Source organism: Tribolium castaneum, chromosome 6, assembly GCF_031307605.1.
Source record: "Tribolium castaneum strain GA2 chromosome 6, icTriCast1.1, whole genome shotgun sequence".
Classification (NCBI taxonomy): domain Eukaryota; kingdom Metazoa; phylum Arthropoda; class Insecta; order Coleoptera; family Tenebrionidae; genus Tribolium; species Tribolium castaneum.
Window position 1 is genome coordinate 2,907,354 of NC_087399.1, and position 22,853 is coordinate 2,930,206.

Below are 22,853 nucleotides of genomic sequence, written 5' to 3' on the forward strand. Positions count from 1 at the left end.
TTGCCTGGCGCACCCTCTGGTGTCGCTCGTGTCACTAAACCTAACCTAAGAGTGCGTGTACAATTCTCGCCCTTTAAATGCGTTTATTTCGCGCTTGAGCCAAGTATGGAGGCTCCAACCCCCGCGAGTGCCCCACCCGATGATGACGACGAAATCGTGAAAGAGGTGAGTTTGAGTGTTTGAGGTTAGGTGTCGTGGGGCCATGTGTCTCACTGAAACGTTCCAGATCCCAATTTTTAACTCCACGCGCCTCCAGAACAGCCTCTACCTGTTGCGGTACCCCCTCTTGTCGAAAAAATGCACGAATGAGTTGACCATCAAACGTGGTTTTTTCAAACCCAGTAACCAGGAGGTTGAGCTGGAGATGGCAATTGATGTGGCGTCCTCGAATTTCGATAGTGATCGGGCCGAACTGATCGCTCAGGAGATCGACGGGGCGCCGGAGGAGCGCAAAACTAGTAAAATTCATTTTGAAAATGATCTGGTCGATAAAGTTAGTCTGAAGTCGTCCAAAGCGGTCAAAGAGCCGAGTAAATACGCCGCGTTGGCATACACAGGCCGGGAGATACATTTGACGACGTTGCGCAACATATTTCAGTTCAGGCCCAGTTTTAATTACCTTGATAGAGGTGCGAAAAAACGGAAAGATGCAGATCATAACGATTTGAGCGATGAGGACGAGGCGGGGCCGAGCACTGCCGAGCTGATCACCGTCAAGTTCAAGCAGAGTGATGATCGGTGGAAGAAATCCAAAAATGACAAAGTTTCGGAGATGAAAAGTGTCGATGAAGCTTGGACGAACTGTGAAGTGCACACGGAAAATAGTTCTTTGAGTAAAGTGGAAAAGTTGAAACTGATTGCGGAAAATACCGAACCCACGGGCCAGGCTATGAATTTGCCAGACTTGGATTATATCCGGGTTTTGGTTCCTGAAGATGAGGGGCAAGGGACAACAGAGCCGTCTTCGCCCTCTCACATCATGTCTTTGCACACTTTGAGGGCGTCCCCCATTCTAGAACAGTGCCGGGTTTTGCTCAAAGACGCCCAAATCATACAATTCCAACAACTGTTGATGATTCTAGCAGGGGGTGAAGGTCTGACGGCTGAAACCTTGTTGAAGAACTTGCCCAAGGTGGCTGTCCTAGTTAGGGGTAATTGGGTGGTGAAAAGTGAAGTGTTGTACCCCAGTAACACGTTTTCTTCAACTAGTGGGGTCCCCGCTGAGTTGATGTGCCGGACACGGGATTATGTGGTAAAATAAAACAATCGTCTTGTTTTTATCATGTTTCAGTGTTTTCTTCCAGTTGTATTTATTCACTAAAAATCAGTACGTTGAGCGGAAAAAGGTCTCCTCGGTGATGAAGATCCCCTCGGAAGAGGTGAAGGAAATCTTCACGGGCTTCTCGCGTCTTCGTCATAATAAAGGCTGGGAGTTGGTGTTGCCCACTGATAACGATTTTATCTTGAAACATGGCGATATAGTGCAAAGACAGGGCGAGGCGTGGGAACAGAAGTTTAAACAGTTGAGTGAGTTTTTAAAAGACAATAAACGGCAAAGACGGAAGAGTAAAAGTGTGAGTGAAGATTGTAAAATGCGGAACGGAGTGAGTTCGGATAATGATTCCGGGACGGAAAAAAATAAATCGCCGGTGGCGGCTAGGAAAAAAATTGCCAAGGTGCAGGAGAATACGTCGTGATTGGGGCTTTCGACGAGTTGAAATGGCTATAATGAGGATTTGTATATCTCGGGACGGGAATACAGGTAAAAATGCGAAATGTAACTCGTTAAATGACTGTAATTTGTATTCGTTGGAAACGAGAAAGCTGCAAAATGTTAAATTAATTTATTATTAAGACGAAATAAAGAAATACTTTTTTAATCAGTTGTTTTTTTACACATACACTCCTCTCATCCTCGACCTAGCTAAAGTTCCACAGTTTTTGTCTCCAAAGTTCGCTAAATCAAGTTTTGAGCGCTACTTTAAAAATTTTGAGCCAGTAATTCACTTATTTTGCGAGGTTTTAAAAAGTTACGAATTCAAAAATATATTCAAAAAAACAATATGTAACACCATACATAAATAAAAGATATAAAGAAACATAAATACAAAATACAACAAATACTTTTGTGCGTATAGGTGATTTCAGCCAATGACTCAGCTCGTACCTGAGTCAATAACTTCCTTATCTTAAGAAATTTCACTAGAAAACATAAAGAAATCGACGAATTATGTCTAACTTTCGTTATTTCAATAAAATAAATAATCTAACTTTTGTGTGACTGCATTTGTTTTTTTAATATCCAGCATTTTTCCTAGCCTTCGAAAAAAAACATAATTGGACAGCGTTGACATGACAATAAAATTTTACAAAGTAAAACCGCCAATAAACAAGAAATTCAAATTCTAGTTAAAATTTATGCCAATCCGACTTCCTCTCACAATTATAGACGAATCTAATTTTGGAGCTATCGCTCAAGGTTTTGCTTAAACATCTGCTAATACTTATTACGTAGAAATACTCAATTATTTAAAACATCAACTGGAGTCTAGCTGTTGCAATTCCGCTTCCGATACATTTCTGTTGGGCAAAAATTTCACTGATTTTTTGCCCCACTGCGTCCGTTTTCCATTCTTCATGTTCCCATCTTTTTTAATCCCAATGTACCAGTCCGGATGATTTTTTGATACATATCCGTTGTACGAACCTTGAAGGATTTCTTTAAAAATGGCCCCGTCTTTATTTTTGTCTTCCTATGAAAGCATCGTTTCAAAAAATTGTTTAATTATTTAATAACAAAGTTGGTCCACGATCTCATTTTGCGAAACAAACTTACTTCCGCGTACAAATTTCCCGAATCGTCAAAACACAGATACCGTTTACTCTTCGCTCCTTGAATCCTGACATGGGAAATCTCCCCACTTGAACTAACAACCAGGACATTGTCTAAATTATCATCCCTTGTGCCCAAAACGTGCCCATCATCTTGTATGGTCAAATTAAACCCATTTTCGGACCTGAGTCTCATTACATTCCCATGCCAGCTTGGCTTTTCGTCCATTTTCAACTTCTAAAATTCACACTTCGATGTAATCAACGTAAACACTGAAATCAGTTCAAGGAAACAATAAAAAAATGAAACGAAATTACAAATCTGCCAATATTTATTGTTAAAAATGAGTCACGTGTGGAATATTACACAAATGTGAGTAAAAAATATAACAAATGCTAATACTGTTTTCATTGAAAGCGAGATCTGCGCGGTAAAAACTTGATCGCCTTTTGGCCGTACTTGGTCTTGGGCCCGCGCTTGAACTTCCCCGATTTTTTTATCCCGATGTACCACCCCAAATGGGCGTACTTTAGGGAGAGATAGGTGTTGTAAGAGCCTTGAAACGCCTCGATAAAAATGGTAGAATTGTCCGTCATGTCTGGCTCCCCGTACAAGCGCCCTTTGGGGTCCATGGCGACGTAGAGGTTTGTCAAAAGGCCCTTAATGCGCACGTGGCCCGGGTGCCCAGCCGACATTACCTCCAAATAAGCTGCAAAAGCATATTATATTTTTTCTACAATTTTTATTACTGTGCAAGTCGTCGTCGTCGGGGGTTCCCCGCACTTCGCCGTCCGGATAAACGGCGAGGTTGTGTCTAGTTCTGGAATAGAGCTGCATTTTTGTGCCGAAAAGCGGGTTTCCGAAGTGGACAGGGCGCAATTGGCGCCAGTTTGAGTTGGGATTGGAGGGGGGCCAGGAAATTTGGGGCGCGGAAATAGAGGCGTGTGAACTGGGAGCGTCCTCCACTCCGCACCTGCACAAAAATTTCTGTTATTAAGGCAATTGCAAATATAAAAATTTATTAAAATTAAATTATGTAATAAACTTTGACAAAAACAACAAGGATGATACGTTTCTTAACTTACCTACAGGGTTATTCATAAATATGCAGCAATAATTTAATTTTAATTTTTTTCTGAATGTTATAGTACATTTTGTGCTACATCCAACTTTCTTATTTTGAATTGGAAGATTTCTTCTGTTCCTTATTTTTTTCACCGTTTTGTATATAATGTTGTCTGTTATTATCTTGATCAATTAGCCCTTGATTTATGTAATTTAGTAACGGTGCTATAAAAGTCGCGTTATGAAGTGTAATAATTCAACAAATTAAGCGATGATTCACCGTCAAAATTAATTTGTTATTTTTTTAACTCAATCAAAAATTTATTACAAACTTGAGTCTTAGGTGTGGGAACTCAATCAAGTCTATAAATATTTACATTTCCGAGTCAATTTCTCAATCAATGTTTAAATATAGAATCACTTCAAAAATACTGGAATTCGTAACAGAAATCCATTAATTAACTCACCACGCAATTCCCCTTTTCGTCCTATTTTTCACATTTTTTCCTTCATCGATCTCATCACTGTCACTCAAACTTTCAACATCGGTACTATCACTGTCACTAGTCCCGTTTTCCATGTTTTTGCCGATTGTTAATTAAAACCAACAATGGGCACACGTTTGTAACAATTCAAAAATTGAGCCGGTGTAAGCAAAACACCGTAATTTCCGTCAATTAGTTCAGACGTGTTTAAAATTCGACTGTTTTCGCGTTCTTACTTCTAATTTCTAATTTTCCGCGGTTATAAATAGAATTTTATTCGGCGGTTACGAGACGATCATAAATCACAAATTTTTGATGTTTTACCTTAAATTTTTGTGCCCAGGATGATGACGGTAGCTTGTTATCAAGACAGGAGCCGCTGATAACAAGAGTAGATTTATAAATCGATTATAATTTTATTTATTGTCACCAGTATTGCTGGTTGCCTAAGCTAACACAAAAACTGTTTGTGTGAATATACAGATACCAAATTCTTAAGACCGCACCTACCCATAAAAGATAATTCTTTAAATAGTTCAACAACAATTTGAACAGTTAGATTGTTTATAACATTAATTATTGCATTATAGGATCATAGGTTCTTTAGGTATTAGATATTCTTCGGAATGGCTCATGCTCATACACATAATAATTAGCACATTTATTAATGCGTTATAACAGACTATAGACGGATTATAGTAAATATTGTCCGCTTTTTTTGTAAAAGTAGTGATTGTGTAAGGGGTGGCGTGCACTATCGTTGCAAGCGCCCCTTTAGCTGGCCTTGAAGGCCGGCCAATGGCGAGGCGCAAATTGGGTCACGTGCCGAAAGTTTCCACTGCAAATGGCGGCTAGCAAACATGAGAACATCCACATGGCAGTAAAATCGCAAAATCCGCTTAAATGTTCGCAGTATTCCTTACCATAACAGTGATTAATTGTTAGTTTACGTTAAATTCCGATCATCCCTTATCACCTCACAGCATGTCAAACGAAAATAAGTGCGAAAACATGGACAACCAACAGGGAGAAAACGCAACGAATTTATCAAATTCCACTAGTGGTAGTGCAAAATAGCAGTTTTAGGCACAGTTTTCACGCGTTTTTTCCAGTGTGTGAAGCTAATACGGGTGTTGCAATAAAAAACATCGAATCTGATGCACTGGACCGTCTTTTGGTGTATGACAGCGACTCGAGCTCTTCCTCCGAAATGATGAAGCTTAATCTGAATTGGAGGGCTCAGGAGGGGTCCGAGGACTCGTCCAGTTCCTCGTCTTCGTCTTCGGAGGATGAGGAGGACAGTGAAACGAGTGGGGACGATGATGATGACGATGACTCACAGCCCATTGAAACAACGACACAAAATAAGGGGGCTATTAAGAAAAGCCCACCTAAAGTCAGTGATGAACTAGGGATTGAACATTTGCCCCCGGTTCCGGACTTGTCATCGCTTCAAATTAACGTGGAAAATGAGAGTTTTGTGCATATGGGAAATGTGTTCGGGATTGTGGATAAGTTAGGTAAAATGAAACAGCAGTAATGGGTTCTGACGTAATTTACTGTTATCGTTTCAAATCGGTAACAATGCAAGGCTCATTGTAAATAGAATATTTATCAAGTGATTAACAACTTAAATTCTACTAAAACTCGGATCAAATCGGCGATAAAATTGTTTTGCACACATTATTGGCCGCTGTCTGAAATATAATCACTGGAAAACTGACCACGAATATAAATTTGTGTTTTTTTACTGCAAAATAAAATACCCAAGTTATTGTTTTATAATTTCAAGAATATTTCAAATTCTTCATCAATCAAGGAGGCTGTGCTTGGGGCGTCTAACAAAAAATATTTTTGATTTTTCAATAAATATCTACAGCCAAACAAAAAGTTGAATACAAACCTTGTGTGTTAACTATTAACTAATTAATTAATTTTTTTCACGTAAAATTATGATTACCAAACTGGCTTAGAACTAACTTAACCATGGAAAAAATAAAACCTCAGGTAAAATTAAAAATTGCTTCTTTTAGGCAAGGTTAAATATTCATAAAGTTTGAATTAGCTTTGGCGATAATAAATTGCAGTTTACATATCTACATTATCGAAAAAATATGCTAATAAAATATTTATTGAAAATTTTGAGATCTGCTAAATTTACAAAATTTAGTGTTTGACTCATCAGTCATCAGGAAAACTGATTATTTTCCATTTATGACGTGTTCCTTCTACTATGAAAAACCACTTTTCTTATCTCTTTGCACTATCTATTAATATCTATTATTTATTTATTGAGGAAAAAGCGCTGTTATATTAAAATGTAGAGTTTTTTTTACAACATATCAGAATTTTTTTAATTAATAATACGAGTTGATTTTTTTGAATGGTGTAATTCGTGCCCTTTCGAGAACATTATTTTAGCTTTTTCATCCAAAATTGTTACGATTAATTAATTTTTTTTTTGAGAAATTTTGTTGGTTTTTGAACTACCACTTAACTTCTTTTGTAGTTTTATTTCTTTACTTTTATTAATTTATTAATTTGCCTTCTAAGCGCCCGACTTGTTTTCTCTTTTGTTTTTGACATATTTTTTATAATCTTATTTATCTTAATATAAAATCGAAAATTGCGTTAATTTTTTCCAGTAACTATCGCGGCCCTTCCAAACACTCCAGCGTACGACTTGGATACGCTCCTCTTCCTAGACAACGGCAAGCGACCTCTAGGTTTCGTTTTCGACGTTTTAGGCCAAGTCACTTCCCCTATCTATGCCATTCGTTTCAATTCACTTGAAGACATAAAAAATTTACAAATTGAGATTGGAACAAAAGTCTATTCCGCACCTACAAGCAAGCACACACAATACGTTTTCCTTCAACAGCTGCTCAAGTGAGTCATAACAACCCGACTGTAAAAAATAGTAATTTTTTTCTATAGAATGAAAGGTAGTGACGCTTCCTGGATGGACGACACGGAAGTCCCCCCCGAGTTCGCCGATTTTTCCGACGACGAAAACGAGTGTTACCAGCGATACGGTAATAAAAAACTAGCTCCTCACGTGAAACGCACCCACAGTAGCGACAATTACAAAAAATTCGAGACGACAATGAACCGAAAGAACATCCTCAATACGAAATTTAACAAATACATGGATTCGTACAAGCAGGCGCGCTTGAACAAAGCTAAATCGAAACGGCCACAAGCACCCAACATCCACACGGCTGTGCCCATGTTCGACCCATCGGTGCCGCCACCCAACATGGCACACTACCACCAACCCATCGCCCAGTACGTTGGCGTCGAAAACAACAACATGGGCCCTAGTCTCGGATTCGCTCCAAATTTTTTCATGAATAATTTCGTTAGCAACTCCGCAAGCTATCTGAACCATCCGGGGCCCTCGCACCAATAGGAATTTCGACTTTTCTAAGTTTCATGCCATGTAAAAGACTGTTGTTGTTTTACCATATAATTGAGAATGTTCAGTTGATTTGTGTTTCGCAACTTGTTTCTATTATTTCTAATAAACGTTTAAAAGTTTGTTTTTTTTCAATCTCGCCTTTAACTTCGACAGCTGTCATTGCAATTGGTGGCAGTAAAGAATTGTGATTAAGTGTAATGTAACAAGAACAGGTCGCCAGGAGCCACGATAATTGTACCTCAACGGGCTTGAAAGAGCAAAGTGTTGCCTTTAACTCAGAAACAGGAATTTTAAACCTCAAGTAGCTTCTTTTTTAGAAAAAAGTTTCATTCCATGCAAATGACTGTTGTTTGTTCAGTAGATTGTCTATTACTTCTAATAAACATTTGTGTTGGCATCCCTTGCGCCGCGAAACTTTCTCCAAGTCGCGGCAGGCTGTGATACGCACACCACGGCTTACTGCGATCGCGACGAAATGTCCCGCTTCGTTCTATTATCGCTAGGTAACCGTGAAAAATCAGCTGTTTTTTCCTATAAACGGTGTGTTGTGTTTTCCCGCGAGCTGGAAAAATTCTTCCACGTGGTGGGATTCAGTTGCTAGGAGACGTGAGTCGATTTTTTTGATAAAGAATTATTTTGCGCTGATTCGGTATCTTTTATATTGTCACCAATAAGGTCATCGCAGATGCGGAAACGCGCGTTTGACCTCCATTGAAAATTGTAAACGATTTTGAATTTTAAAAATCGATTTTGTTACATAATGAAGGCCGGCGCTGCTGTGCGCTTTGACCTTCTTCATTGTCTTCGGTCTAGTCAAAATTCAACAACTTCTAATAATAACCGCGAGATTATCTTCAATGGGTGAAAGATGAGCGCGAGAGCGAATCGCAATTGATCATTTCTCACGATTTCGGACGGAAAATGCCACATTTTCACGCTTTATATTCAAATCGGCAGCTTGTTGCCTATCGGAAACACATCGAAATGGACACTTAAGCCAGTTATGCTAATTTGCGACTCACTAGTTTCAAGTGACTTAAAATAACTGAATTTTGTACTTCGCCTTGCCACAACTAGGGAAACAAGCTTTGTGCAGCAGAAAACAATAAAACAGAGAACTTCCATTATTTACAATATTTTACATAGGTTGTAGCAAAGAATTTTTTGGTTTCTACCAAAATTTTGGTAGAAATTATTTTTTTAAACCATTTCACACAAACAAAAATTTAAAATATTTGTTACTAATTAGCTAGAAACTTCTTTAAGCTGAAAATAATTTTGTTTTATTTTTCAATCGATGCCTGAAAGAAAAAATTCCACCATTGGCAGGGACCTTCAAAAAATGGTATTCTGAGACATTTGTTTTATTTAATTTTTTTTATTGTTCATTTATTGCTGTGAAATTTTGGGATTTTTTATTATTGGCGTATTTTCTATAATGGTAAAATTACCCTAATTTTGAAACTAAGCCGAGCTTTGTTTCCCTGTCCTTATCTTTTCGTAGATTTTTTGTTGATTGAAATTATCTAAAATAGCGCATAGCCACTTCCTGCCCCGGTATTTCCCCCGCAGTTTGACCGATTCGGCCTGAATTTTTACCCGAAAACGCAATGTTTTATCGCTTGATCAATACCCTCCAAAGGGTTTCGTGTAATCAACTTATTATTAATTCCCAATTAAATTAGATTGTCCGGTCCTGGATTAATTCAGAGCCACTACCCCAATTAAATTGATTGTAGCACGGCATACTCTCTCTAATCATTAATTTTATTGCTTCCCTTGCTTGCTATCCCCCTGTGTGATGCCAATAAATAAATCGAAAACGACGTTATTTATTGCTTTCCTTGTCCCATATAACATTATATGCGGCAAATTGCACATAAACGATACATTTACGAGAACACAAAAAATAATCACGCTTTGGGTGTTGCTAATGCATACTTTGAGACTACTAAGTGAGCCCCTTGAGGACACAGCACTTTTTAAGGTAAAACACCTCGATTTTCAAGGTAGATCAAAATTCTAAAAGGTAGATCAAAAAGTCTAAAATTTGAAGGTACGAAGACAGCCCTTTCAGAACACTCAATAATTTCAAGCAAAACACCCTGCTTTTCAAGGGTAAACAAAAAAGCAAAAAAAAAAACGTTAAAACACCACCGATTTTCCAGGTAGTTAAAAAAACATCAAATAATCATAAAAACACCCCGATTTTCACGGGTGAACAGAAAAGCAAAGAAAATCGTTATAATATCCCGATTTTCAAGGGTAAGCAGAAAAGCAAAAAAAAATCGTGAAAACACCCCCATTTTTAAAGGTATATTTTAAAATTAACATTTTTCAAAGATTTTGCCCTATTTTTCTATTGGCCCACTTCAGGGCATCAGTTATTAACCTACCACTCAGCTGTTCCGCGAATTTTGGGACACCTGTATATATCCAAACAAATTTGGTTTTCAACAGTGTATTGTTACGAAAATGTGTGTCGCTGTTAAGACGAGTCAGCACTTTGCTGGCTCGCTATTAAACTAATATTAATTATCGGGGATTCGCGTGTGGGCCGCCAAGAGCTGGGACTTCGTCCTGAAAGACCTAGCCCCAAAAAGGTAGGCATGCTGTATTGACATTTATTTTTACTTGTTAACTAGTCTGTAAGTAAACTTGTTGATTAGACCTCTCGGTATTTTTATTAAGACGCCCTACCTCTGAGCAAACCCCCAGTCACTACGTGACAGTATTAAAATAGCTATTTACACTCGAATGCGGTAATATCCTAGCAAGGCTCACATACCATGTTACAGACATTTTATCCAAATATTTTAATAATACGCCGAATGATAAACTTGTGTAAAATTTCGAATTGGTTTGGTTGAATCAATGACATTTGTGGTTCCCAAACGTATGTATAGGTGGCGCTGTTCCGGGGGGATTTATATTTTCACTAATTAAATATACACCATGGTCGATTGAATTAAATAATTATAGGTAACAAGTATTTCGTTATACGAACTTAATTATGGTAAGCACGGTTTGTACCTTAAACATGTCTAATCGTCCAGTGTTTTGTGGTTACTTTACCTAATTGTTTGCTACCAGTTTACAGCATCGTGTTTAAAGGTCAAGTTACCTTTTATAAATGGGCAACTGTCATTCACGTTTTACAGTACTGGAGGCCAAAAAAATATATTATAATTTACACATTAATTTATTATATCAAGTAAGTAACAAAATAAATTTATTATTACTCAGAATTTCCAGAATCGGAGCTGAAAAAAAAACAAGTACGCAGATAAAAAATTATACATAAAAAATTTCATAAATTCATTTACATACAAAGTTTATGTATATTTTTCTTTATAGCCACTTGTAAAAATTAGTAACTGTTGATAAGGATTTTACCTAATGACAGTAATTGCTTCATAAAAATCTTCTTTCGCCTGTGCGGCTCCAAATATTAGTTTCACCGTTTCACCACATTCCAACTCCAACATTATGCTGGTCGTTTCCGGATTGCTAATTCGGGAGATATCACCAAATCGGATGTATCGATTTTTTTCAAGAGTCTTATCAATTTTCACCCTATTTTTACGTAATTCAATGCGAATTTTTCCATTCAAAACTTTGTTACAGTCTCGTACAAACCGGTAAATTTTAGATAAAGGAATAAATTTTGTAATAGTTTTTTCATCTTTTGTTAACAACCATCTCTCTAAATATCCTTTATTGAATGCAGAATTATTTGTGATTTTTGAAATAATAGTTTTTATATCAACGTCTAAATAGTTAAATTTTACCGATTTATCTTGCGCCTCATATTTGTATTGAGACGTATCTGCTGAATCTGCTGTGTCTGGATACCAACACAATTGTGATGCTGAAGTATCAGAAACATCTCCAGAAAATTCAATCAGATTTGAAATTAACGTAGCAACGCCCACATAATGTGTTTCTTCTATCAATACCTCTTCATAGAATAGTCTCACATAGTCAAAATCATTTATCCCATTATTTGATATAGTTGCATAATTATTTGGATTGTTTTTAATTTTAGATTTAACAAAAATATAAGCACCTGATAAATGTTTCCATCCACTTATATTAGTTTCGAGCGTATACTGTTCAAGTTCTTTCACATTGATATTACTTTCTCTTATTTCATTGTAAGTATAACTTTTTGTTGATTCATCGGTCACAGGCATTTCATCAATACGCCATAAATTGTCCACATCGCTTTCCATTTATTTAAATAAAAAGAAGTCTGATGAAATCAGCCCCAGAGCGTCCCTGAAAGGGACTACGGCTCCGCAGGCGAAAGGCGAAGTCTTTTAAGAAACTTAAGCATTCAGCAGATTTTTAATAATCTCCTTTGATTTTTTAGTTAATCGATTCGCCCTGCCTGTCTTAGCCTTTTTCAATCCGTCGCCTCGTAAATGTTCATTCATCGATTTTTCTTTCATTTTGTTTAGAATTGGATTTATAATTTCTTCTTTATAAGTAGAAAACGGCGGCGATTTTACGTATGTAGACGCTATATTTTTAATCCCTGAAGTCACACCTTGAATGATATCCTTTTTATTATTTTTCCAAAAAGGTTTTAATATATTACGATATAAAAAGCCTATTGCAGGTATAGCAAATTTTTTTATAGATTGAAAAATATTTCCACCTCTAATATCTCTATGATATTTAAGACCAAACCCATATTGTTTCGGAAATAATTGTTTTCTATGAACGACAAGTGCCATTTATTCTACAAGAAAGACTGGCGAAGCCTGCCCAGAGCCGAAGGCGAAGACTTACTGAGAGGGGAGAGGCGGTTGTATATTATGATACTGATAGCGTTGTATATATTGACGATGGTAAAAATACTATCAAAACCGGTTGTTTATTGGGAGAGTGGACCGATGAATTAGGTAAGGATGTGTGGATTGTTGACTGGTTATCAACAGGTCCAAAAAGTTATTGTTATAAGACTAATACGGATAAAGTTGTTTGTAAAATAAAAGGATTTACGTTAAACTATGAGACATCCAAAAAGATCGATTCCAATAGTATAAATAATATTTTAGAAAAGAAAGGCAGTATAATCGAATTACCAGAGATACTAAAACTAAGGAACTCTTAAATAAAATAGAAACAAAAGAATTTGGTTTTGTTTATGATAAGAGGGTTGTTTTAGAAAACTTTGATACAATACCGTTTGGATATTAGCGTCAGCTGGAGGTGACTCAAGTCTGCGACTAATTAGAAAAAAAAGACAATCCGTGGACGTAGTCCACTCATGAGCAGAGCGAATTCTTATAATTGCGTTTTTTATTCGTCAAGAACGAGTGGTAAACTTTTCCTCGATTTTAATAGATATATTCACCAATTTCAGGGGTGTATACCGTGTGGGTATACACCGAATTTTCATTATTTTTTTCTAATTCGCACAACTGATTGAGATAACTCTTATCTTCTTTATCTATTTTTGATATAAGTAGTTATATAATTATCCTAATCCTTTCTTATTACTATAACGGAGTAAAACCGAGGAGGTTTTATGATTTTCTTTGCTTTTCTGTTAACCCCTGAAAATCGGGGGTGTTTTCACGATTTTTTTGCTTTTCTGTTTACTCTTGCAAATCGGGTTATTTTGCTTGATATTTTTTACTTTTTTAAATACCTGGAAAATCGGGGTGTTTTCACGATTTTTTTTGCTTTTCTGCTTACCCTTGAAAATCGGGATATTATAACGATTTTCTTTGCTTTTCTGTTCACCCGTGAAAATCGGGGTGTTTTTATGATTATTTGATGTTTTTTTAACTACCTGGAAAATCGGTGGTGTTTTAACGTTTTTTTTTTTTGCTTTTTTGTTTACCCTTGAAAAGCAGGGTGTTTTGCTTGAAATTATTGAGTGTTCTGAAGGGGCTGTCTTCGTACCTTCAAATTTTAGACTTTTTGATCTACCTTTTAGAATTTTGATCTACCTTGAAAATCGAGGTGTTTTACCTTAAAAAGTGCTGTGTCCTCAAGGGGCTCACTTAGTAGTTTTGAGCGACACATAATCAACTCGCCACGATATTATCGCATTAATTACAATAATTATGGGACAATTATATGCCAACGCATGGTTTTTGCCCCAGCTAAGACTATCTTTTAATTAAAAAAACTAATCGCTCGAAGCAACCATAATTAATGTCAATGATTAATAATCGTTATCAACGGGACGACAAAATTTGGTTTTATCTCTTGAAGGATAAACCACGTCCTTTAGACTTTTTTTAAGTATTAAGCTTTGGAAGATTAAAAATTAAAAGGAACGGGAAGTGAATGAGGTTGCACTTGGTATGCAGTGAGGATTATGGGCGACCTTTGGCCATTTTTGCCGCCAAAGTACCAAATAAAATCGCGTCAGGAAGTTGATTTCACTCTCCTTATCTGTCACACTCGTAGGTGTGAATCATCGTAGGTGGAGCTTTCTCTCGCACCTGTTTGGAATTTTTGCAAAATTCTAATTATGAGCGAGTTAGGATTCGCAGAGGACGTGGAACCCTGACGTAGGAGACCCGTAAAGGGAGCACAACTGCGTTGGTGATAACGTCAATTAGCGCCTTGTCAAGGCCGCACATCTCCGAATTTTTAGTGCGCATCTAATCTTCGCTTATTATGTATACCGAACCGAATTTCTCGCTTTATCTTATCGTTCCCGCTGATCGCCGTTTTCCAAACATCGGCCAAAATGCGGTTTTGCGCTAGTTTGTATTTTTACGACTTCCCTTTCAATTTTCGCGAAACGTGACTTAATAATTATCGGAAAATAAAGCACTGCCACAGCCATGAGCATGATTCGGAATAAGAGAGTGAGGAAAGTGGCACCGCTCGTCATGGGTGAGTTTTCAAATACGGGGTGATTCAGCTGACCTATATTATTCCATTGATTTTTGCCCATTTTCGGAGTTTTGTGAGTATTTCGCGACTTTGCGGGTGAATCTCCTCCGATTAGTTCCGGTGTTTTAGACGCTCGGTGACGTCGGAAACGACGGTTGCCATGGCGACGTTTCACTACACGGCGTCGCGGCGTACACCACGTCGTCGGCGTTTCCGCACTTCCGACGTTTGCCAACAATGAAATGTGCCCCATTGTCAAACGGACACTCTGTATTATTGTGCGCTTGAATTTTTATCGCTCAGTTTTACAGCAAAAAAATTCCCAAAGTTGAATAAATAATAAGAAAATTTAAACCAAGTACGAAATTCTGTGAAATGAGTCTGGATTTAACAAATTTCAGAAACAGAATTTTTTTGTTCGTTCTTAGATTACTTCAGTATTCAGATTACATTGGGTGTCAAAAAAAATCTTGGTGGCACTTACTATCTCGTTCAATTTGATAATTTGATATTACATATTTAAACAAATTTTGAAGAAAACCGAATGATTCGGTTGATAACAGTTTGAAAGTAATTCGTTGGCAGTTTGCAACACTGCAATAAACTCAACCAACTATGTGAGGAGAGTAAAAGTTTGATGTTGTTATTCGCTTAATACCATGTAATCATGTTTATACTTGTGTAGGTAAATGATAAACGACGTGACATCACTCCGATTAAATTTAATGAAGCATTAATCGCACTGAGAACATCAATATACCTTGATAAAATTTAAATTGCGCTGGTGTCATAAATAAAAATAAATTACGACCGGACGGAACTTTCCACGCAATTATGAATTATGTGACCATATGCATAAAAAGCCACTTTTTAGTAACAATAAATTAAGGCACTCGCCTCGGGTGAAATTTGGTGGAGGCGCCGGTTCAGTTTTCGCAAAACTTTTCAAAAAAGTGGTGCAGATTCCTGTGGGTGTTTGTGGGCCGCGCCGTAAGATGGCGCGTGGCCCAAATCAGTGCCGTGTGCTCAATTCCCGGATTAATTTATTGCTTCGACCTCACAAAATTTGATTAACCCTTTGCCCCCCGATAACACAATTATCACGCTAATTGCCCACATGTTTTCGAAATGAATCATGTTGCTTGGGTTTATTTGTTTAATTTTTTTGACAGCCTGTCAAAAGCCAAAAATAATCGTTTATCGAAGACGCGTGCGCTCTCGTCTACGAAAAATACACGTTTCAATGTGTTCAAACTCGAATGAATGAAACTCGGTTTGGTTTTAACCCATTTTGAGTTTTGCGAATTGTGCTGAATGGTGGCGTTAGAGGCGATTTTTTCCGTAAATTTCGGTCGGCGTTGTGTGAGGTTATGTGGCATCGGGTTGAAATTCGTGGCTTACTTGATGACTTGTGTTTTCAAATGAATTAGTGTTGTGATGTGATTGATTGGTAATAAGTCAAACTGTTTTATCGGTAATTTGGTGTCGACAGTGGGCGCGAAATTCGAAGAGTGTTGTTATTCAACGCGTGGCCTTGAACAAAGTGCCGATAACGACGTTATCAACAATTAGTGTTGTTCTTATCTAAATAGTCTACATTACTTAAGATTCGAGTGTTTACTAAACATTTCGAGTACGCAATAATTGATTATGCGTAATAATGGAAGGTGATTTGAAAGGGTGAGCATCACATCAATCAAGGGCTGACACCCTTAGGCAAAGATCAACACACGGAGGACCTCGAATCTGTACAATGCTTGTGTTGAGGTGTCGTTTTTGTTTGTTTGGCTACAGCAAAGTCGACGACCGTTGCATACCGGTTACAACAACCTCGCCGACACCGGCAGATTCGTATTTCAGCTGAGAGATAATCAAACATCTAGGAAGTAGCTTTGAGACACAATCGACCGATTTAGGGGCGAACAATCGCCGCCGAAACGCCCCCAGATAACAAACCCTATACACAGGATGACCCCTCTTGAATTCTGAGTCAATATAATATCCCCGACCATACATATTACAAATATGTATTTGTTGAAATTCGCAGTATCCTTGCATAAAATTTGAAGCAACTGAACTATCTGAAGAAATATTAGTCCTATGCTAATAACATTACGAACACAAGACATTGACAAATTCATTGCCAAGATTTTTTTCAACCTTATTTTGAATAAGGTTGATGAAACGACAATAAAATATACATAAACAGAACGACAAAAAATTCGGCTTCTTATGAGGTTATCACGTGAATAAAATGGTAACAACATACATGGTATAAACGACAGAGTAGTCCAAATTAATGACAAAAAAACCAAATTAATGATAAGAAGGTACATAGTAACTTTGGCCAAATTAATAAAAAAAAAAGTTGTACTAAAATGGAATTCTTTTGGCCAGATATATACCGTGGACATTGTATTTTGCTGAACATTGGCGTCTGTAAGAAACTATTTAGAATGCATTGACGTGGACTTTTTAAACTGAACATAGGATAATACAATTAACAGTATCATGGGTATTATGCTCACCGAGATATATAATCTTTTTACCATATAATACAGAAGATCTAAGAAGTTTAGAAGGGCACTGAATTTTTTAAAATTGAACTTAAGAGTAATACTGTTATGTATGTTATGTGATGTTCGGTAAAATAAAAATCTCGGGATATATCGGGTTGAAGTCTTCGCCGAGACAGCCTGTATGTGCGACCTTGAGCGGTTTGAGACTTGGCAGCCTTTGCGTGCATTTGGCCTGTTGCCAGATGTCGAAACGCGTGTCCTATTCGTTCGTGACTCATCCGAAAAGGACCTCTGGCTTAGTTTTACTTGAATTAATTGGATTATTGTATAACATTCATGATTCATTTAAGGTTTTAATCGAATTAAAACCAATGAAGAATTGCACGTCTCATAAACTCGATTAATTGAATGAAAGACGGTTTTAAAACACACTCCTGATTAATTACACAATAAGATGCAATCTGATTTTCCAAACTGATAAAAGGGATTATTGGAAGTGTCGAAAAGAGAGGACAGTGCGGGTAATTGAGTGTAAAATGAAACTAGCAAGCTGAGAGCTAATTATAGTTGTTTTTAATTAAAATTAATTAGCAATTAATCTCGGTCATAATTCAACGAAATCTTGCGACTACCCTGATTTATAGCGCCAGTTCCCGTTGCTTATTAATGGGCCGGGCTGATATTACAATCATGCATCTTTTACAGCAAGGATTTTAATTCAAATGCGAATCCAGCTCAAAGAAACTAATTTTCGTGGTTTTAGTTTATTATTCATAATTTACAAAAAACAGAGGAAAAAATTCCGATTACAGAGAAACTATATACGAAAGGTTCGACTCGACACCTTCGTAATCGGCGTCTCAAATAATTCTGAAAATTTTGAAAATAATTTTCGTTTTACTTTTGCAAGGTTCCATATAGTACTTAAAACCATTTATATGCGTAGATCAAAAATAATTAGTGGAAGGAACGCCGATTACAGCGAAACTACAGAAGGTTTGGCACCTTCGTAATCGGCGTCTTAAATGATTCTGAAAAATATACATGTTTTTTTTTTCGTTTTACTTTTCAAGGTTCGATATTTTACGGTTGTAATTCGGTTATATGAAAAACCGTGTTGAGGGTTTGTGGATTATTTTCAAACTTTGTTCTGAATGGATCATCTAATGCGACCGTACAAACCCGCGTAGATATTCCCTTTGATTTTGCCTCAAATGCGTCCTGCGGGACGCAGCCAGTGTTAAATATTTAAAAATCACCGCTTTAGAAGGATTACTGCTCTTTTGGGAGGTATTAAATCGCAGCAACTGTGCAGCGATCTTGTAAAAGTCGTATTTTTCGTGTATACCATCTGGTGTATTTAATTTTACGAATCGAATTGGGTAAATATTTGTCTGACTCTGAAAAAAACTGTTTCAGAGCCCGACATCACAAGCAAACTGGCTCTTCCAAGTGGTAGTGCTTCGCCCCCGGTCCTGTGGGCTTCGCGTCGGAAAACAGGTAAGTCCCGCTCGGAAAATAACCATTTTTTTTATCATCGAAAAATGAAAGTTCGATTTTCCGAGCGATTTGCTGCTCATTCATAAATGCGGGCGTGGGTGGAAAACGGGTGGCCCATGCTGTATATTGCCGTTTGCTAAAAAGGAAACGGAAAGCTTGTCGGATCCGTAATTAAAAACATTCGTGACGTAACTGTAATCGACCAATTGTTCAAATGTAAACATGCGGGGGCGCCGGTTGTGCCGTCATTGAAGGAAACTGTATGATTTCTCGACCGGATGACTTGCAGCTAAATTGGCCTTTCCGCCCAGAGTGCGTCTAGACGCAACAAACTTTTTACATTCTCGTTCAATTTGGCTGAAATCGGCGACCGGACAACAAAACGGCCATTGTTTGTATAATTTGTTGACAAAGTGTTTCCAGAAAGTTGTTTTATCTGATTATTTTCATAACTAATTGATCAAGGGAAAAGTCCCGTAGCGAAGCTAATGCTCCCTCCTTTTAGGATTTTCCATCATGTCCTAATTTCTTCCCGCTGTTCCTCTCCGGGGGCGAATTATCGTAACACTTTTGGCATTGTTTTCCCAGCTTGATGCAAAATTGAGGAATGTGTTCACCGGAACTCGAACGATTTTTATCGTGTATTGTTGTGGTATCTCTGACATAAAAAAACAGTTTTAACAAGCACTTACGATCAGCGAGATAACGTATCAGTGATTTGTCCCAACACCGATAAAATCGTGTGTTACTGAAGTGCTCTTGTAATCGAATTTGTTGGTCCGTATTAAAGCTTTGGAATTGTCCCAAAATTATTTTAAATTATGACAAAAGAAGAAAAAGGCTTCATTCCATTTGGCAAAGGAACAACGGTGCACTTATTGACTTTCTTGCGGTTCAAAATTTCCAACTCCCAGATGGCGACCGTCTAGCCGCTGCCGGATGTCGTGGGTTCTTCCGGGTCAGAGGCGCGCCTCCGGTCGTGGGAACATTAAACATTCACGCTTGTTTGAAATTTTCCAAAATCGTAGTTTCCATGCCCACATTTTGTAAATTCAAGTGTCAAAATTCCGGGTTATGCCCAGACATTTCCCCTCGAAAACCGACTACAGGCGATATGTGAAAAAACGCCAAGACCGGGCCCGAATTAACACGAATCGAGTCAAAGGAAACAGCTGTGTTTTGTCACGTCCGAAGTTTCGGCCGAAGATCGACACTGAAAAAGTCTACTGTAACAGAAAGTTTCGACATGTGGCCGTTTGTTACCAAAATTTGGTGACAATGGACGAGTACTGCGACCGGTCGCAGGAGGAATGGCGCTGGTTGCACTACCAAGGGGTCAACGTTAGCAGGAGTTTTTCGAAAATTTGTGAGAGTTTCCAGAGGGCTAGAATCTCAAACAATCGCCAGGATTTAGCGACGATTTCGGAGCCTTTCGGCCACAATCCGATCTATGCTGATGTGGACCCGCGCCAAGGGAACACCAATGTGCAAATGTTTGAGTCCAACGTGCTGCAGTTTTCGGAAAATGGGCAAATTAACAGTTTTCTCGATTTGATCGTGAAACGGTTGTGACTGCATTTTTCACTAATATACCGTCGTATCTCACGCTTGTTTTATTATTTCTGGGAATTATTCTCTAACGACCAAAAAAATACCAATACCAAAAAAATCTGGAATAATTCTAAATGAATGTATAAAAAGTGTTCATAAAAAATTATGAATACACTCTACAAAAAAAAATCAAGCAAAAAAATTAACATATTCATATTTTTTTGAAAAATTTTAAACCTTTTATTTTTCCATTTCTAACGAACCTTTTTGGCAAAACCTAAATGTTTAGAACTGCACGTATGTAAAATACACTGGAAAATCGATTGGCGCCAAAAAAACAGAAAAATTGTAACAATAAATCAATAAATCCGGGCTTTTACTATTTAAAAGAGAATAAAACGAAGATCCTATCATATTTTTTTATCGCGAAAAAATCTGATAACGCGTAACAAGAATTATTTAAATTAATTCTAAAAAAAATCTAGAGAAAAATTTATTAACGAAATTCAAGATGGATTTATGGAATAATCTAAAGAAAAGTCTCGATTTCCCACAATAAACGGCTTTAGAAAAGATTATAAGAATCTTATTAGAAATCTAAAGTAGAATAAAAAAACAATGCTAAAAATAAAAATAAAAATTTCTCAACACAACTGTAGAAGATCTTGAAAAGCTAATGGCTATCTATCTAAAAGAGGACTTGGAGGATACAGAATTTGTACCATTTTCTAAATGGTTATTAGCTAAAGAAGAGAAGAAAAGAAGCTTAAAAAATCTAGAGAAGAATACAGAAACAATACCAAAAAAAATCTGGAATAATTCTAAATGAATGTATAAAAAGTGTTCATAAAAAATTATGAATACACTCTACAAAAAAAAATTCAAGCAAAAAAATTAACATATTCATATTTTTTTGAGAAATTTTAAACCTTTTATTTTTCCATTTCTAACGAACCTTTTTGGCAAAACCTAAATGTTTAGAACTGCACGTATGTAAAATACACTGGAAAATCGATTGGCGCCAAAAAAACAGAAAAATTGTAACAATAAATCAATAAATCCGGGCTTTTACTATTTAAAAGAGAATAAAACGAAGATCCTATCATATTTTTTTATCGCGAAAAAATCTGATAACGCGTAACAAGAATTATTTAAATTAATTCTAAAAAAAATCTAGAGAAAAATTTATTAACGAAATTAAAGATGGATTTATGGAATAATCTAAAGAAAAGTCTCGATTTCCCACAATAAACGGCTTTAGAAAAGATTATAAGAATCTTATTAGAAATCTAAAGTAGAATGAAAATACAATGCTAAAAATAATCAAAAAAATTTCTGAACAAGCTAATGGCTATCTATCTAAGAGAGAACTTGGAGGATACAGACCGGTCGCAGGAGGAAAATTTTTCGAAAATTTGTGAGAGTTTCCAGAGGGCTAGAATCTCAAACAATCGCCAGGATTTAGCGACGGTTTCGGAGCCTTTTGGCCACAATCCGATCTATGCTGATGTGGACCCGCGCCAAGGGAACACCAATGTGCAAATGTTTGAGTCCAACGTGCTGCAGTTTTCGGAAAATGGGCAAATTAACAGTTTTCTCGATTTGGTCGTGAAACGGTTGTGACTGCATTTTTCACTAATATACCGTCGTATCTCACGCTTGTTTTATTATTTCTGGGAATTATTCTCTAACGACCAAGTTTTTGATAAGTTCAAGGCCACACAAACGAACTAAACTGAGTTATGAATCAATAATGTAACGAGGATTTAAATTGAAGAAACCGAGACAAAATGCCTGTCTGGCGAACATTTCTATTTTCTCATAACACAAAAATAATTAATAGCTTTGCGGGTATTATTAGAAGCGCAAACAGCATTGACTAGCACTTTGCGTGCTTTGCCTAGGACACGAAGGTGCTTTTTGATAAATGAGTCGGCATAAAGAGAGTGCTCTTTTTCGTCCAAAAGTCACAAATTAGTGGCAAATTAGGCAAATGGAAGGGACTTGTCTTAGTTCCAGCGTGCATGCGATGCGAAAGCTGTGGTTCAAGTTCAAGTCCAGCTCTTGTAAGTTTGCCCAATTGTCGAAATTGTGTAGTTTCGCGTAATTAGAAAGTAACTGTGGTTGGAAAGAGTGAAGGTTGCGAATTTTTCCAAATTGGTTTTGATTTCTCCACCTGACGCAAAAAATGGGAGAGACGGTAACCCGATCTCCAGTTAATAAAGCAAAAATTGAACTTTTGTTTGCTGTGCCGAAAAATTCTTCTCCAGTTGGAACTCTCAATAAGATTTGGGAATTTGATTAAAACGCACGCAACATTCCGATTTTCCGCATATTCAGGAAAGTGGATTTCCTGCATGATAACCTCTTGAGTTTTTAAACTCTGACATTTGCGAACGATTTTAGATCGATTTTGATTGCCTTAGCAAGACAGCCGTTAACCCTGACAACATTTAATTATACGTAAACACTTCCCGATAGACTCACTTCCAATTTCTCCCCTTGTGCTTGCTTTCACCAAAGACACTCTGTCCTAATTTAACTTCATTAAGAAATTACTTGCTTTAGAAAAACAATTATTTGCGCAAACTGGGGCGAAGCGTTCCTCCAGT

The 22,853-nt window shown here is 37.1% G+C and overlaps 5 protein-coding genes across 9 annotated transcripts in view; 3 read left to right on the top strand and 2 right to left on the bottom strand.

The window, feature by feature from the left end:
* Positions 1-29: 29 nt before the first annotated feature.
* Positions 30-1,880, top strand: Polr3E (RNA polymerase III subunit E). The gene is made up of 3 exons (XM_968935.4): positions 30-165; positions 227-1,252; positions 1,305-1,880. The coding sequence occupies exons 1-3, from the start codon at positions 106-108 to the stop codon at positions 1,695-1,697; spliced, it is 1,479 nt and encodes a 492-aa protein (XP_974028.2). The 5' UTR covers positions 30-105; the 3' UTR covers positions 1,698-1,880.
* On the bottom strand, positions 1,272-4,827 carry LOC100142029 (fibroblast growth factor 2). The gene is made up of 3 exons (XM_001813547.4): positions 4,708-4,827; positions 2,837-3,070; positions 1,272-2,753 (listed from the first exon to the last, which is right to left on the bottom strand). Exons 2-3 carry the CDS (start codon positions 3,059-3,061, stop codon positions 2,538-2,540), a joined length of 441 nt encoding a protein of 146 aa, XP_001813599.1. The 5' UTR covers positions 3,062-3,070; positions 4,708-4,827; the 3' UTR covers positions 1,272-2,537.
* On the bottom strand, positions 3,147-4,687 carry LOC103314033 (fibroblast growth factor 1). Its single transcript, XM_008198763.3, has 3 exons — positions 4,366-4,687; positions 3,583-3,806; positions 3,147-3,542 (listed from the first exon to the last, which is right to left on the bottom strand). Exons 1-3 carry the CDS (start codon positions 4,476-4,478, stop codon positions 3,241-3,243), a joined length of 639 nt encoding a protein of 212 aa, XP_008196985.1. The 5' UTR covers positions 4,479-4,687; the 3' UTR covers positions 3,147-3,240.
* Positions 4,828-5,198: 371 nt separating the features above from the next.
* Positions 5,199-7,923, top strand: LOC662781 (uncharacterized protein). Its single transcript, XM_968858.4, has 4 exons — positions 5,199-5,446; positions 5,496-5,903; positions 7,029-7,272; positions 7,321-7,923. Exons 1-4 carry the CDS (start codon positions 5,368-5,370, stop codon positions 7,793-7,795), a joined length of 1,206 nt encoding a protein of 401 aa, XP_973951.2. The 5' UTR covers positions 5,199-5,367; the 3' UTR covers positions 7,796-7,923.
* Positions 7,924-8,246: 323 nt separating this feature from the next.
* Positions 8,247-22,853, top strand: part of Pde11 (Phosphodiesterase 11) — a 43,755-nt gene continuing 29,148 nt past the window's right edge. For 2 of the 5 annotated variants that reach the window (XM_008198760.3, XM_968738.5), the window contains exons 1-2: positions 8,247-8,410; positions 18,610-18,690. Coding sequence is in view for 1 of the 5 variants with exons in the window: in XM_008198755.3 (XP_008196977.1) it covers positions 14,620-14,671; positions 18,610-18,690 (133 nt within the window). In the remaining 4 variants the exon portion in view is untranslated. Of the gene's footprint in view, positions 8,411-14,450; positions 14,672-15,857; positions 16,352-18,609; positions 18,691-22,853 lie in introns of those variants that run through there. The other 3 variants (XM_008198755.3, XM_008198757.3, XM_064357263.1) reach the window with 3 other exon arrangements.